This window comes from Sciurus carolinensis, chromosome 13 (assembly GCF_902686445.1).
Source record: "Sciurus carolinensis chromosome 13, mSciCar1.2, whole genome shotgun sequence".
NCBI lineage: Eukaryota > Metazoa > Chordata > Mammalia > Rodentia > Sciuridae > Sciurus > Sciurus carolinensis.
The window spans coordinates 10,032,408-10,046,987 of record NC_062225.1 but is presented as its reverse complement, the minus strand read 5'-3'; the positions used below and the strand labels follow the sequence as shown (position 1 = coordinate 10,046,987).

Below are 14,580 nucleotides of genomic sequence, written 5' to 3'. Positions count from 1 at the left end.
AGGCACGTTAATACAACGAGGACAAAAGCACCAAAATCCAGGCGTTGGGAAGCCGTGGTTGAAACCACCCAATTTCTTCAACCAAAAATTAAGTAAAAATACAAAGCAGACGGCAAGCCTAAAACAGAGGAAGAAACTTTGAGCTATTGACCAATTGCAACATATGGGCCTCGGTTCCAATCCGTTCAAACAAACTGAAAAATATAAATACAAGACGGGGCAGGTGCGCCTGCGGGGACAGAAGCAAGGCAATTTTGCTGTGAAACCCAAACAGCTTTAAAAAAATAAAGTCTATTTTCTTCAAAGTAAAACTTGAGATTTAACTAGTTCATGACCCAGATTTTAGTTAATATAAGAAAAGGTTTCAGTCACTTTGAAATGAGATATCCATGCAAAAACTACAGAAGGCGACAACATCTGAGAGTCAGAGCGAGTGATCCTCACGGCGCCTGTGAGGTGGACGTCTGCTCGGAGGGGCCACCAGCAGATGCCACTCACGCTGACCGCTCTGTACTCAACCTTGAAAGGCAGTGCAGGGAACCGGAGAGGGCCACCCGAGAACAGCCAAAGTCCCTTTCAAAAAGCGACTAAGACCTTTTTGGTGGATGAAATAGTAGAGAACATATGAAAAACAGAAAATCATGGACAAAACATTAAGCCCCCATGCCCTGGTCTAGGTCTCAGGTGCTCCCCAAGGCGAGGTCCTGAGGGTGTGTGACGGACGGGGAGCTGGGGGAGCCCCTGAGAAGTGGGTCACAGGAGAGGTCTTCAGGTCACTCCCTGCCTGCCCTTGAGGAGGACAGTGAAACCTCGCCCTCTCCTTCTCCTCCTTCTCTTCCTGGCTGCCCAGGAGCTGAACGGTTTGCCCCACCACCCACTCCTTCCATTGTCATTTGGAAACCCCACCAGGGGCCCAAAGCAGAGGGTCCACCTGATTGATCATGGACAGCGACTTCACTGTATAAGCTGATTCGCTGCTGGGTACAGTCGCAGAAAGCCAACACCCTCCGCACATGGAAAGCAAGCTGCCTGGACTCCTTTTCAAAGCAACCACGTGATGGACCTGCCGACTTGGGAAGAGCTAGAGGAAGTCTTGCAGGGTTTTATTTTTGTAGTTATTTGCTGGAAATAATTTTCCCAGCAGAGTTGGGAAAACTTTAACATAAAACAAAACTAATCGCTTTTGCTTACTTAACCCCACATGCACTGTCTGATGGGATGTAGGACACTCTGTGGTGTGGTTTTGCCATGATCTGGCCACATGTCCTCAACGCTGGCAGACACTCTTTACGAGTGCAGCCATGTTCGGACTGCGTGCATCACTGTGGTCCCACGAGTGTATGATGTCACCCAGCGGCATCAGCCGTCATGGTTGATGTAAGCGCACCCTATGATAATTGCACCATGAAGAAATCGCCAAAAGACACACTTCTTAGAACACTTCCCCATCAGCAGGCCACACGTGACTGTTTACTTTTCACAGTCAAAACCTCTCTCCTGCTGGGAGAGGTGGCGCCTGTCATCCCAGCGGCTCAGGAGGCTGAGGCAGGAGGATCCCGAGATCAGAGTCAGCCTCAGGAACTAAGTGAGGCCCTAAGAAACTTAGTGAGACCCTGTCTCTAAATAAAATATAAAAAGGGCTGGGGATGTGGCTCAGAGGTTAAACACCCCTGGGTTCAATGCCTGGGACCAAAAAAATTTAAAAAAAAAAAAAAAAACCTCTCTCCCACTACAGCATGCATTCAAGTGATCCTGCAGGTGACCCAGCCAGACAGAGGTGCGGCTAGTGGCAGCGCCCAAGTGCCCTCCTCACCTAGGCCTCCGGGGCCAGCCAGCAGGAACTCCTGTCTGCCTATCCTCTTAACGATGGGCCGCTTCTCCTCACTGCAGTAGGGGAACAGGTCCTGCGACAGGCCAGTGCTATAGTTCAGGATGATGTACTGTGTGGTCAGAGCCAGGCACAAGAAGTGGCCGTCGACAGCCACGGCCAGGGGCTGCTCCGGGGTGGACACCTCCTTCACGATCTGGACTCGGTCCTCGTACACAAGAAACAGCTGGATGGTCCTGCGTTTGACAGAGATGATGCACACTTCCACGCAGAACGGGTCCCCGCTCACAGGGTTCTCGTTCAGAGCCAGTGCTGTGGCCCCCTTGATGCGGGCGCCCGAGGGCACGGGCTCCAGGCTCAGCATGTTGACCAGGGTGATGGAGTTGTCGCACAGTACCAGCAGCCTGTTGAGGGCCGAAGCCGCCCGCAGCTCGTTCACGGGCTTCTTGAAGCCCAGGTGTCTGTGCAGCTGCTTGGTGGCCGTGAAGGCCGCCGTCCCTGAGGGCAAAGTCTTCTCCTCTAGCAGGAAGTGGTGAATGAAGCAGTCGTTGGTGCCCACGTAGAGGTTCCGGCCGCTGCACTCCACGCATTCGACCTTGATGCGCTCTTTGTCACCCATCAGCAGCTCCCGCTCCACCGCAGAGACCAAGGTGAAGGCCTTGATGTTCATCATGTCTACCGCTGGGTCTGCGGGAGGAGAGAGAGGAAAAGGTGATTCCGGAGGAACAAGGCGTAAGCAGAAACGTTTCGGGTTGCAACAGAGACATACTGATTCCCTGTCATCGTTTAAACCCAAGGAAACGAGTGGATGCTGTTAAGAAACGGAAAGAAAAGACCTTGTGTATGACCCGTCCCACCAGGTAGCCGGGAGACCCCAGCAAAGGGTCCCCGTGCAGGTGCTTGTGGTCACGGTGCTGTCCCCTCGTTCCAGTGTCCTGGGAGACACACTGACCCATGGGAACAAGAACACGACTCAGCCACAGACGGCAGGACAAAGAGTTCTAAAGGAGGTAGGAGTCGTCCTTGCGGCTCTTCCCTGAGCTTCCAGGGTTATTTGAACCTGTGTTAAGAGAATGGTGGGATGCTACTCCAGGAACCTACCAGAAACACTGAGAGAAGAACCAAGCCTCGAACTGTGCTCCTCCCAGACCCCAGTGCTGCGTTCGGCTCCAAACGTGTCCACGGCAGGTAGGAAGATGTGTCCCCAATCCCCCGTCTTTCAGGCAGTGAGTTGTAAAGAGAGACCACCTCGCGTGCTGCACTAGGCTTCCTCTAAAGTGGGAGGCAGCAGAACGGCAAGGTGGCCTTCTATGACTCCTGGGTGTCAGGAGACAGCCTCACGACACAGTCCCTGGCACCCCGGGGGGCAGAGCGCCAGCTGCCCTGGAGAGGACCGTGAAGACTGGCAGTTACAGGGAAGCTGGTCTGGCTCTCGTCAGAATGACTTCTCCATGACTTCAAGCTACTCGACTTAATCTTCAACTTGAGCTCATGAGACATTAAATTCCTTAATCCTCTGAGGCATCCCAGTGAAGGTTGGAAGGCCTGAGAAATATTCTGGAAAGATGCACACATCAAGCAAGAGGAGGAATCAAACAGCCTGACACCTTTCAACTCAGAGTTCACAGCCCCATAATTTCTTACGTCGCATTTTTCGCCAAGACAATGACAGCTACGCCTGAGTGAGACTCCAGTTCCTTTCCCTGAGACAGCAGAGGCCCCAGAAGGGTCTGGGAATGAGGTTCGACTAAGGACATATCAGAGTCCTCTTTACCCCCTCCCTTCACTGGAGCACATTACCTGGAGCTGTGGACTGAATGTCGGCACCTGCCCCAACTCATGGGTCTGGACTTCATCTTCACGGTGGTGCAGGGTCGGGGCACCCAGAACTTCAGGTCCTGAGGGTGGAGCTCTCAGGAATGGTAGCACTGTCCTCATCAAAGAGGACTGAGAGAGCTTGCTTGTCCCTTCCACCACGTGAGGACACAGCCAGGAGTCACCATCTATGAAGAACAGGCCTTAACAAGTTCTGAATCTGCCACGACCTTGCTCTTGGACTTGAAAGTCCCCACGACTATTAACAATAGGTTTCTATTGTCTGCAAATTACCCAGTTTATAGGAGCACCCAGACACTTGACTTTTCCATCCTCAATTTCCTCATCTGTGAAATGAGTGAAAAAATAAAAGCACCCACTTTATAGGATTTTTTGAAGATTGAGTGAATCAGTTTGAATAAAATGCTTCGTATCTGGCACACTGTCCCCTAAAATATTTTTGATCTCACCATGACTAATTCCCTCCTGGTCTTGACCAGCTTTCACCCTTCTCTCAATCCCCAAGTTTGCTTCCGGGTGTTAATTTCCCAAGTTGGGCACCAAGAGAAGAAATTGCCACGTTGTGTCCTCAGGTATGGGTAACCCACTCACCTCCAATAAAACAGAGACTACATCACAAATGAGAACAAGCTGACATGCGACACCCCCACCAGCATCTTCACACTCATTGACGTGTGTTCATCTTCAGAGAGATGACAGGAAAGAGGCAGGAACTGTGCACAGAGGCTGCAGAGACACCACCCACGGAGAAGCCACCCTGTCCACCTGTCCCAGGGCTGCAGGATTTCCAAAGCCACCCAGGGATACCTGGGTGAAGAATGCCTCTGTAAGCTGCTACAAATAATTCTGGCACAAACAACTCTTAAACACCATTACCTACTTGTTACCACCAAATGTAATCACCAAAACCCACCGGGGCAATATTTTTTCCATTTAAATGCTAATGAGCAAGACCCAGATATTGAATATAGGCTTGGAGACATCTCAGTCCAGTGAAAGCCAAATTAATACAAAATACTTCTTCCATCATTGGTTGATCAATCAGGGCTGTCTTTAAAATGGCAGGATAAAGTCATTCTGTCACTTAAAATATGAATTGCACCGCTCCCTTTGCAGAAAGAACAGGAAAACATGCTCCAGGCACCTATAATCAAACCCCTCTTATTTAACTTCTTAAAAGCAGATTGTCTATAAGTCTAGCCTCTGCTTTCACTTAGAGTGAGGGATAATCTGAACATTTTGCAATGAAGAATATTATGGAAAGAGCCAAACACCTTGCATTTTGTCTAAGTACTGAGGAAGGCTGTCAAGGACAAAGAGGAAGAGGGACTTGTAAGAAAAACATGTTATTTATCAAAAAGTCATAATTTCATGATATTAAAAAAGAAGTGCAGTGTTGTTTAATTATCTGCTAACTATATTTATTCCAATCTTGCCAAAGGTTTCCTAGCAGGGCTCTTCAAATAAATGACCCCACCAAGTGAGACCCTGTCTCAAAACAAAAACTAATTAATTAATTAAAAGGGCTGGGGATTCAATGGTAAAACCCCCCTGGGATCAATCCCCAATACCAAAAATTTTTTAAAAATTAAGGACTGCTATAATAATTAAGTAGTAATATCTAAAAATCAAAATTAGAGGGAGGCAAATGAAAGCTGACCACATCACTTAAAAATGGTTTATTATTTTAAGCAGTAGGAAAATTCTCTCCATGACCTATTCACATGATTAATTTATGTAGCTAAAATATAAATCATAAAGAGATCAAATTGAAGTCATAACTTTCTATTGAGTACAACTCAATCAGAGGTTTCCACAGAGTAAAAAGATTTAAAGTTTCCCTGAGGCACACAAATCATCCTTTACTGTGGGTTTCAAACTGATCTAACTTTTTGTTAGAACTGTGCATTAAAAGCATGATTGCAACTTAGAAGATTACCATTTTCACGTATGCTCCAAAATTTTCAAAATTTAGATCCAGTGACAGAGAGAAAAGTTTAGTACATTCATGGACCATAATTGAAGTAAGAAAAATATTACCTATGCAATAAGTACTCTAACTGTGCAAAATAAAATAAAAAGTTATAAGATACTGTCTCATTTCTCAGAGGTCTCCCCAACTCATTAAGGAAATAAGTCTAGAAATAATCAATGATAGAAAAATATGCATTAGCAGCCATGGTAAGAATATTAGCAATCATTTTCTACCAAGTTGAGTATGCACAGTATCCTTTTAAAGATACTGCCACTAGTGAAAATCTGAATTTAAGTGAATATTTCCAAAAATGCCTTTTCTGTAAATGTTCACAGAAACATTTATCTTAGCACCTAGAGTTGTTCTTATAAGAACCTGCTGCTCTTAGGACCCTTAGATCATCTATGCCTATACCTAAACCTTGTCCAAATGACAAGTCCAATCTTTCTGGCTATATGTAAGCTGGTTAGCACAATTTCTTCTTCTTCTTCTTCTTCTTCTTCTTCTTCTTCTTCTTCTTCTTCTTCTTCTTTTTTGCATAAGCTTCAATAAAACACGTGCATGCTTTTCATTTGCAGAACTATTATAATAGTTATGTTTGCTGCTGGAGGCCCTGCATCTTTGCATAGCACACGACCAAAGCCAGGAGAGCTGATTTGGAGGAGGTTATGAGTAATGCAGAACACTGGCTATCTTCAGACATCATAGTCAGTATCTGTCCTATGAAGTAAAGCACTAGGTCTAGAGGGTTCTCCAGACAATTTCTGCCAAACACCTGGAATCACATAACTCAAATTCTACACAATTTTCCTGAATATTAAAAAAAAAGGAGAGAGGGAATATGTCCCACTTTATTTTATGAAGTCAGTATAAAATAAAACTTTGGTATTCAAACCCAATAAGGATAAAGGGGAAATTATGGATCGGACTCATGATTAAGCACACCTAAATATTAGCACACCGAATCAACCAACACATCTTAAAAACATAAAATGTGGCCAAGTTGGATGCAACATTGATTTAAGGAAATAAAATCCATTGGCTTTAATGCATTGCATTTACAAATTCAAAAAGAAAAACATCATTATTTCAATAGATGCAGAAAAACATTAAAAAATTCAACATTCATTTACAACGAAAATTTGTAGCATATTATCCTGCTACCTAAAGCAAACAAACAAACAAACAAAAAAAAAAAAAACTAATGCTACATTTCAGCATTATTCACTTTAAAACAAGGAACAAGACAAGGATGCCTAAGATTCTCCCTCCCAGCCCTCAGAAGGAACAATCCTACCTACACCCTAAGCTCAGATTTCTTCCATTTGGAACTTTGAGACAATACATTCTGCTACTTAAGGGATACAATTTGTGTTACCTCTGTACAGTGTTCTGGAAAACTAATATACCATCTCTAATCAACAGCCTGGGAGCCTGTGCCAACACAATAAAGCATGAAAAAGAACAGTTACAAAGAACTTTAGAGCTTCAGGACTACAATTATTCATGAGTGACATTATTGCTTACATGGAAGCCCAAAAGAATCTATTAGAATTAATAAGTGTAGAAATAATTTCTTTAAAAAAAAAGCTAACATACCAAAGCAATTTGCATTTCTACACACAAACAACAATTAGCAACTTTAATCTTAAACAAGCAAAAACAAGGTATAACAAAATGATTTAACAAAGATGTACAAGATATTTATGAAGAAATATCTTGTTATCAGACATTAAGGAAGATCTAAATTATAATCTCAGCAGGAATAATTTCAACAGAAATTAATACACTGGTTTGAAAGTTTAAAAGGAAATTGAAGGGCCTAGAATAGCCAAAGGAATCTTGAAAATGAAGAACAAAACTGAAGGACACACACTAATGGATTTCAGAAACTGCTATAAAATTACAGTATGCAATTACGACATAAGGCTAGACAACAGGTCAAACTCCAGTCTGGAGAAAGACTTGCAATGCATTAACCTGGCAAATGATTCATATCCAGAATATATAAAAACTCCTACAAGCCAAAAATAAAAAGATAAACTTATTTTTCTAAGTGGGCCAAAGACTCAAATAGACACCTTACAAAAGGAGGTATATAAATGACCAAAATAAATATAAAAAATTGGCCATCATCCTCAGTAGGCAGAGAAACTTAAGCCACATGAGGACACACTTCACAGCTCCTAGGATGGCTACCCTTCCAAAGACCGATGGCAACAAATGTGCATGGGGACCAACAAGTGGAATCTCACACTTTGTTGGAAGGGGTGAGTATAAAACTGCATTATCGCTTTAGAGATCTGATGGGCAGAATTTTAGAAAATTTAACATATTTTCCTACTCTTTTTGCAGTGCTGGGGATCAAACCCAGGGCCTTATGCTTACAAGGCAAGCACTCTACCAACTGAGCTATCTCCCCAGATCCATATTGTCCTACTCTTGATTTTTCTACTTCTTTTGGATCTAGCTCTATATCCACAACATACTCGTACAGATCTCTGCACATTGGGTTTATTCATGAAAGCCCCAAACAGGAAATAGCTCAGTTTTATCCATTTGTACCCATTTAATTGTAGCATATTCATACAGTGGAGTATTATGTAATAATAAAAGGAATAAACTGCCGACCAAGACAACAAATGAATGAATCTCAAAAGGAATGTGAAAGAAACCATGAACATACTGTATATTTTCATTTCTATGAAGTTCAAAAGTTGTCGACACGAATCTATGCTGATAGAAATCAGAAGTATTTACTTGGGAAAGAACAGAGCAACTAAATGGACAGGGACCCCAGGAACCTGCTGGGGTGATACAAAGAGTTTCTATCTTGTTTGAGGTATCAATTATGCAAGTGTACAGATCTGTCGAAATTCATTACATGTGCACTTCTATTTCACTATAGGCAAATTAAGTTGTACAAGTTTTTAAAAATTCCCCTAACTGATCCAGAGGAAAAAATTGTAACTCAACAAGCATATTCTAAAATTCATAGAGCAGAGGCTTGGGGTGTAGCTCAGTCACAGAGCACTTATCTAGCATGAGTAAGGTCTTGGGATCGATCCCCAGCACTACAAAATCAATAAAATAAAATTCATGTGGCAGAGAAGGCCTAAAAACACAAGACACCTCTGAAAAAGGTAAGCTCAGGGGACCTGATTCAACAGGTAAAATGGAAAGCTTCAGTACCTAAAATAATATGGTTACGAGGTTTAGCCAAGAGAACATACCTGGGTTCACATATGGAAAACATGTATATATGGAAACTTGAATTGTTTATTAAATATGTTTATTGTATGCATATTCAATAAATAAAAAATTCAAGAGAAAAATTTTAAAAACTGGGCTTATACCTTATAGCATGCATCAAAATGATTCTAGATGATTAAGATTCCTATGGAAGGCATAATTTTTAAAACTTTGAGAACATGCTAAAATATGTTCATGATCTTAGGGTAGGAGAGAATTTCTAAATTAAGATTCTTTTTAAAAAGCACAAATCCTAAGTGTGTTGGGGGGGTGAATTCATCCACAATAAAGTGTTAAAACTGTGTTCTTCAAAAGTCACCCCTGGGGGCTGGTGATGGAGCTCAGAGATAAAGCACTCAGCTAGCATGCATAAGGAAGGCCATGGGTCACATCCCCGGCACTGCAAAGAACAAAGAAAGACTCCATAAAAGTGAAAATATGAGATGGGAAAAAATAAGCGGCCTAGGGGAAGAGATACCAACGTCACATATCTGACCAAGGCCACCTGGATGACATAGGGAACTCCTACTGTAAGAAATATAATAGAGGAATCGGCAAAATACGCAGGCAGGATTTTTACTGAAGACAAATGAATATCTAGCTCATCAACATGATAAAATAACTCAACCTGATCAGTCACCTGGAATTACAAATCATAACAACACGAGACTTCGTTCTGTACCCATTAAATTGACAGCAATTGCAGGTATTCGCAAGAACAAGGATTGATGAGAACCTTGCACTGCTGGTGGAAACTTCCAAGCTGGAAAACCCGTTCTAGCCCTATCTAGGAAGCCCTTGACATGACTGAGAGAGCACATGGTGCTACGTCTGCGTGTAGGTCCGTGGAATATCTGTCCACCCAGATGTGAGCAAGAAAGCTCACAGCAATCTGATTTGAGATAAGGGCGATCTGGAAACACCCAAGGCGCCCTCCACAGGTTGGAATGGGACACAGCAGCAAGAGCAGCAAGGAGGAATCCTACTCCTGGCTCACTACAAGAGGAATCCTACCAGTCAGGAACCAGGAACACACATCCAGGAGGAAGGGCCTGGGAAGGGCAGAGATTTTTTTAAAAGCTATTAGTAATGTTTGTTTCTTAAATTGATCACTGCTTTTATTATTATTCTCTATGTCTTATCCAGATTATAAACATCCTTTTATGTACATTAAATATTAATTCTTAAATATACATATTTATATATGAAACAGTCATTTTCCCAAACTAGTTTTCTCTGGAAATAGAAAATGAATCACTGACTGCTTGTTCCTTGTTGAAAATTCATTTCATGGAAGCATATTTATTATATGCATAAGGGATTTACTTGTAATTTCTTAGTTCATCTAAATTCAATAGTTTACATTGCATCCACATTTAAGGGTTATTTCTCAGATTATCAAAGTCCAAACTGGAGCATCCCATTGATCATAAATATTGAGAGAAGAATTGATTATTAGCTCCTGTAATTCCACTGGCTCAGGAGGCTGAGGCAGGAGGATTGTGAGTTCAAAGCCAGCCTCAGCAAAAGTGAGGTGCTGAGCAACTCAGGGAGACCCTGTCTCTAAATAAAATTCAAAACAGGGCTGGGATGTGGCTCAGTGATTGAGTGCCCCTGAGTTCAGTCCCCAGTGCCCCCCAAAAGAATAGACTCTTAGAAGGCAAATGACAAGACTAGAGTTTGCTCAGGGGGGCAAATGCCCTGCCCTGGGTGAGCGTCTCTGCCTTCCCGGGTAGCAGCTTGTCTGAGGCCAGCCTCCTCCCCTCTGATCTGGGACAGACATAAACATTCTGCTAAAAGAGTGCTGTGGCAAAGTGGCCTTTATTAAGGGATCTTTACCAGTAATTACCTCGAGTCAGAGAACAGCACCCTGTTATCTGCTGTTATCACAGAAGGCGCTCACAATAGGAGGTCACCTTTAAGACGGGCTTGGTGTCCTGTGGATCTACAAAAAGGCCTCACTCCTAAATGAAACGAATTCTTCAGAGCCCCAGGCAGCCGTGTGTACACCAGAACTTCATCAAGTCAGGGAGGTGTAGCTAAAGGCACTTTCTATAACAAGCTAAAGACTCAGTCTTCTGCATTCTAAAAAGGACACTCTGGCTAAAGTTAGATTTGCTATTTTTTCATTACAGTAAGTTTTCCTGGCTTGTTTTTGGTTTATGATAGTCTACCAGAAGTGAATAGGGATTAAATGATCATTCCACCACGTGGACCAGAGACAGGCCAGATTTAAAGGCCAATGTGGGAAGATGGGCAGCAATGCGGACCCCACGCCTCTTTAAAATGTTTTTGGGAAAAACAATCAAAACAATCCTTCAGAAGGGAATCCACTGACTAAAATATAAAGTGCAGATTTGGCATAAGATGTGAAACCCTTGAAAATCTAACCTCGGTTAACCTTTCTTCACTTACTTAGGAAAGTTACAGACAGCTATAATTCTTATTCTATTCTATTCTTCTATATTATTCCATGATAATTCTTATTATTCCATAATTCTTAGTATTCCATAACACCAGTCACTTGCTTGATAAGCTACAGGTAGTTTTGAACTGTGGAAATAACCCCTTCTGTTCAAAAGAACCTCCCAGCATCCACTGCAAACCAACCAGTTATCAAAGGGGACCATGAGCTAAGTCTAGTCTCTGGACACATTTCCAAGAAATTAAAACCACTAGTCAGAAAGTGGTTACCATCAACTACAGTGGGTTGGGTCCACTTAACATAATACCCCTAAATGAAACACAACCTTGTGGGCTCTTCTCTGCCCACAGGATCACAGCAGCCTATGGCAAGTTGTAACGTGTGTGGGGTCAAGGCAGGCCTCAGAAGAGGCACGTGGGGACAGGGGAGAGCCTGGATTCCTCCCACCCCTTCCATTGACTGCCTGGTTGGGGATTCAGGCGTCAGGCGTGAATATTCTTTTTCATCTTCTGTCAGTCTGCAGTTTTTCTATAAATACAATGACTTTCAAAAAGTTTCTATTTATGTCATTTTAATTAGGGGATTAAAAACATTTCCTTAAGCAGTCTCTCAATTAGCCGGAGGAAAGCAGGTTAGATCCATGGACACCGACACCTGTTAACAGAGCGTCCTGGAGGAAACAGGATGCGGTACAGTGACTCTAAAAAGTAGAAAGGAATCAACAGCCGAAGTCCAGCAGGTGGAAAGGGCTGGGGGAGAACTCAGAGCGTGGCCAGCTCCACTAATGGTTCACAGCTCCCTGTCCAGAGGTTACGAAGTTGGGGCCACTTGATGAGGAAAGAAAGGGCAAGAGCAGAAGACGCAGCCAAAGCGAATCCTCCTGAGGCGCAGGAGAGTCCCCAAGGGGGCAATCTGCAGGGAGGCCTTTGCCCAGCATCCTGAGCTGAAGAAGGAAACCAGAAGCATATGCAGGAGCCACACTCCTCAGGTCCCAGAGTGATACCTGGATTGGGAGGGTCCAGAAATGCCAGGGGATGGCCCGGCTCGGGTCACGGGGCAAAAGCAGAAGTGGTACGGGCAGTTACGAAGGTCGCGCAGTCCTGCCATCAGACTCTGCACTTGCCACCCCCAGGGACTCAGCAGAGCCTGACTGTCTGACTCTCCTTCCTCCTTCCTCTGTCCTGGCCATGGCACGGTCGGGGCTGCCGAGCAGGACAGGTGGTATGACTGCAGATACTCTTCTCCTTGCCTTTGGCCTGGAAACCTCTATTCCTTATGCTGTTGTTGGGGCTTGGAAAAAAGCAACACCCCAAAGTGGGGCACTTTGGTGTGCTGACTGGGGGACAGTAAGGAAGAGTGGACAGAGGCAGGCAAGGGATTTCTCAGAAGTCCCCTTATCTGCCTTAAGAAGGATCTACAAAAAGAGACCAGAGATCAACACAGAACCTACAGGTTGAGTCCCTCTTTCCTGAAATGCTTGGGGCCAGAAGTATTTCAGATCTCAGATGGCTTCAGATTTTGGAAGATTTGCAGATACATAATGAGATATCTTGGGACAGGACCCAGGTCTAAACATGAACTTCATTAATGTTTCATATACCTCTCATACACACAGCCTTAAGGTGATTTTATACTATAATTTTAGTGCTGGAGTTCTGACTGCAATTGATAACAAGGCCCTGTGTGGAATTTCCCATTTGTGGCACCAAGTCAATATTTAAAAGGCTCTGGATAAGAGATGTTCAAAATGTACCACCAATTTACTGAGGGCTGTGGCCTTAGAGGTTTATTTGCATGACAAGAAAAACTTTATTCACCACACATTTCCTTCCTTGCCTCCAGAAACTTGTGCGCCCCACCCCACACTAAGGAGCCTCTGGTCCCTAATCCTTTCTGTGACTTAGGATGCTAGGGAATCTTCACTCATGAGATCCATCTTTGAGTTTCATATTTTGTGTGGTTTTTGCACATATGCAAATAATAAATTTGTGTGCCTTTTCTCCTGTTAATCTGTCTACAGTCGGTTAATTCCAGAGGTGCTCATTATGGAACCTTCAGAGAGCAGAGGGAAAATTTTAACCCTCTCACACTATGCAGCTGGGTGAATAAAAAGCCGAATCACAGCCTCAAAATTCTGTCTTGGTGGGGAAGAGGCAAACTTTGCTAAGGAGAACCTCCGTTGCCAGCTATATTCAGATGCATCTCTGTGCTAACCCAGGAAGATAAACGTTAGATGGGAATCCTCTACTAACATACCAATAGCCACCTCCAGTTCCCCGGAAGAATTCTTTACAATATGTAGAAATAACATAGTTATGTCTTTTTTGTTTGTTTGTTTGTTTATATTGCTGCTGACTGAATCCAGAGGGCCCCACTACCTCTGAGCTACAGCCCTCAGCCCAATAACACATTTACACAACAACATTTACTACAACCACATCAGCATCTCAAAACTTTAAGTTGTACCTAAAAGATACATTTCAGTGGCTTTATGGACTTGTTCCATCTCTTCTTAGGATATAAATGGACTAATCAATGATCACTACAATGGACATCATCTCAAGATTGTGAAAAATGTGAATCATCTCAGCAACTGCTCCCAAGTCAGATGAAGTGTGGTGCGACTTCAAGTCTCCATGGTCACACAGGATTATTTTTTCATGATAAGAAGCCAAGAAGTTTTATTTTTAAGCAGCAGCTGGCTTCAGGTTGGGGAGGGAGGGTCTTTCCTAAGTCCTCCAGATGATCTAACAGGGTAATGAGGGCACTGAAACACATGGACCCGCTCACTGAGCCTGGAGACCAGTGACCCAGAGGACAGCAGAGCCGCCGGAACCCCGGAACTTCATCTGAGAAGCTCCTACTGCTTGAGGTAGAGACATACAATGTACCCCAGCATTAAATTTAAACGTAATTGCAGCAGGTCACCTCTGTGAGTTCTTTCCAAAAATACACCACCTCAACCTAATCATAAGAAAACACCAGACACGCCCCAACTGAGGGCCATTCTGCAAAATTCCTGACACCCTTCAAGAGTGCTGAGGTCAGGGAAAAGACAGGAAAGCCAGAGGAACTGTGTTGCAGAGAGCAGACCAAGGACACATGCCGCCAAGCGCACTGGGGCAAAACTGGGTCAGAAAAAGGGTCCTGGAATGTTGGAAAGGGAAAAAGTCATTTGACCTCTGACTACAGTATGCAGTTTGGTTAGTAGTATTGTTCTAATCTTAATTTATTCATTTGGATCAAAGTGGGGTGGGGCCACCT

General features: G+C 43.6%; 1 protein-coding gene across 2 annotated transcripts in view; it reads right to left on the bottom strand.

Annotated features, from left to right (window-relative positions):
* Tgfbrap1 (transforming growth factor beta receptor associated protein 1) overlaps positions 1–14,580 on the bottom strand; it is a 61,331-nt gene that overhangs the window by 41,115 nt on the left and 5,636 nt on the right. For both annotated transcript variants that reach the window (XM_047523052.1, XM_047523051.1), the window contains exon 2: positions 1,814–2,515. In XM_047523052.1, the coding sequence (XP_047379008.1) occupies positions 1,814–2,501 (688 nt within the window). In that variant the 5' untranslated portion in view covers positions 2,502–2,515. The remainder of the gene's footprint in view (positions 1–1,813; positions 2,516–14,580) is intronic.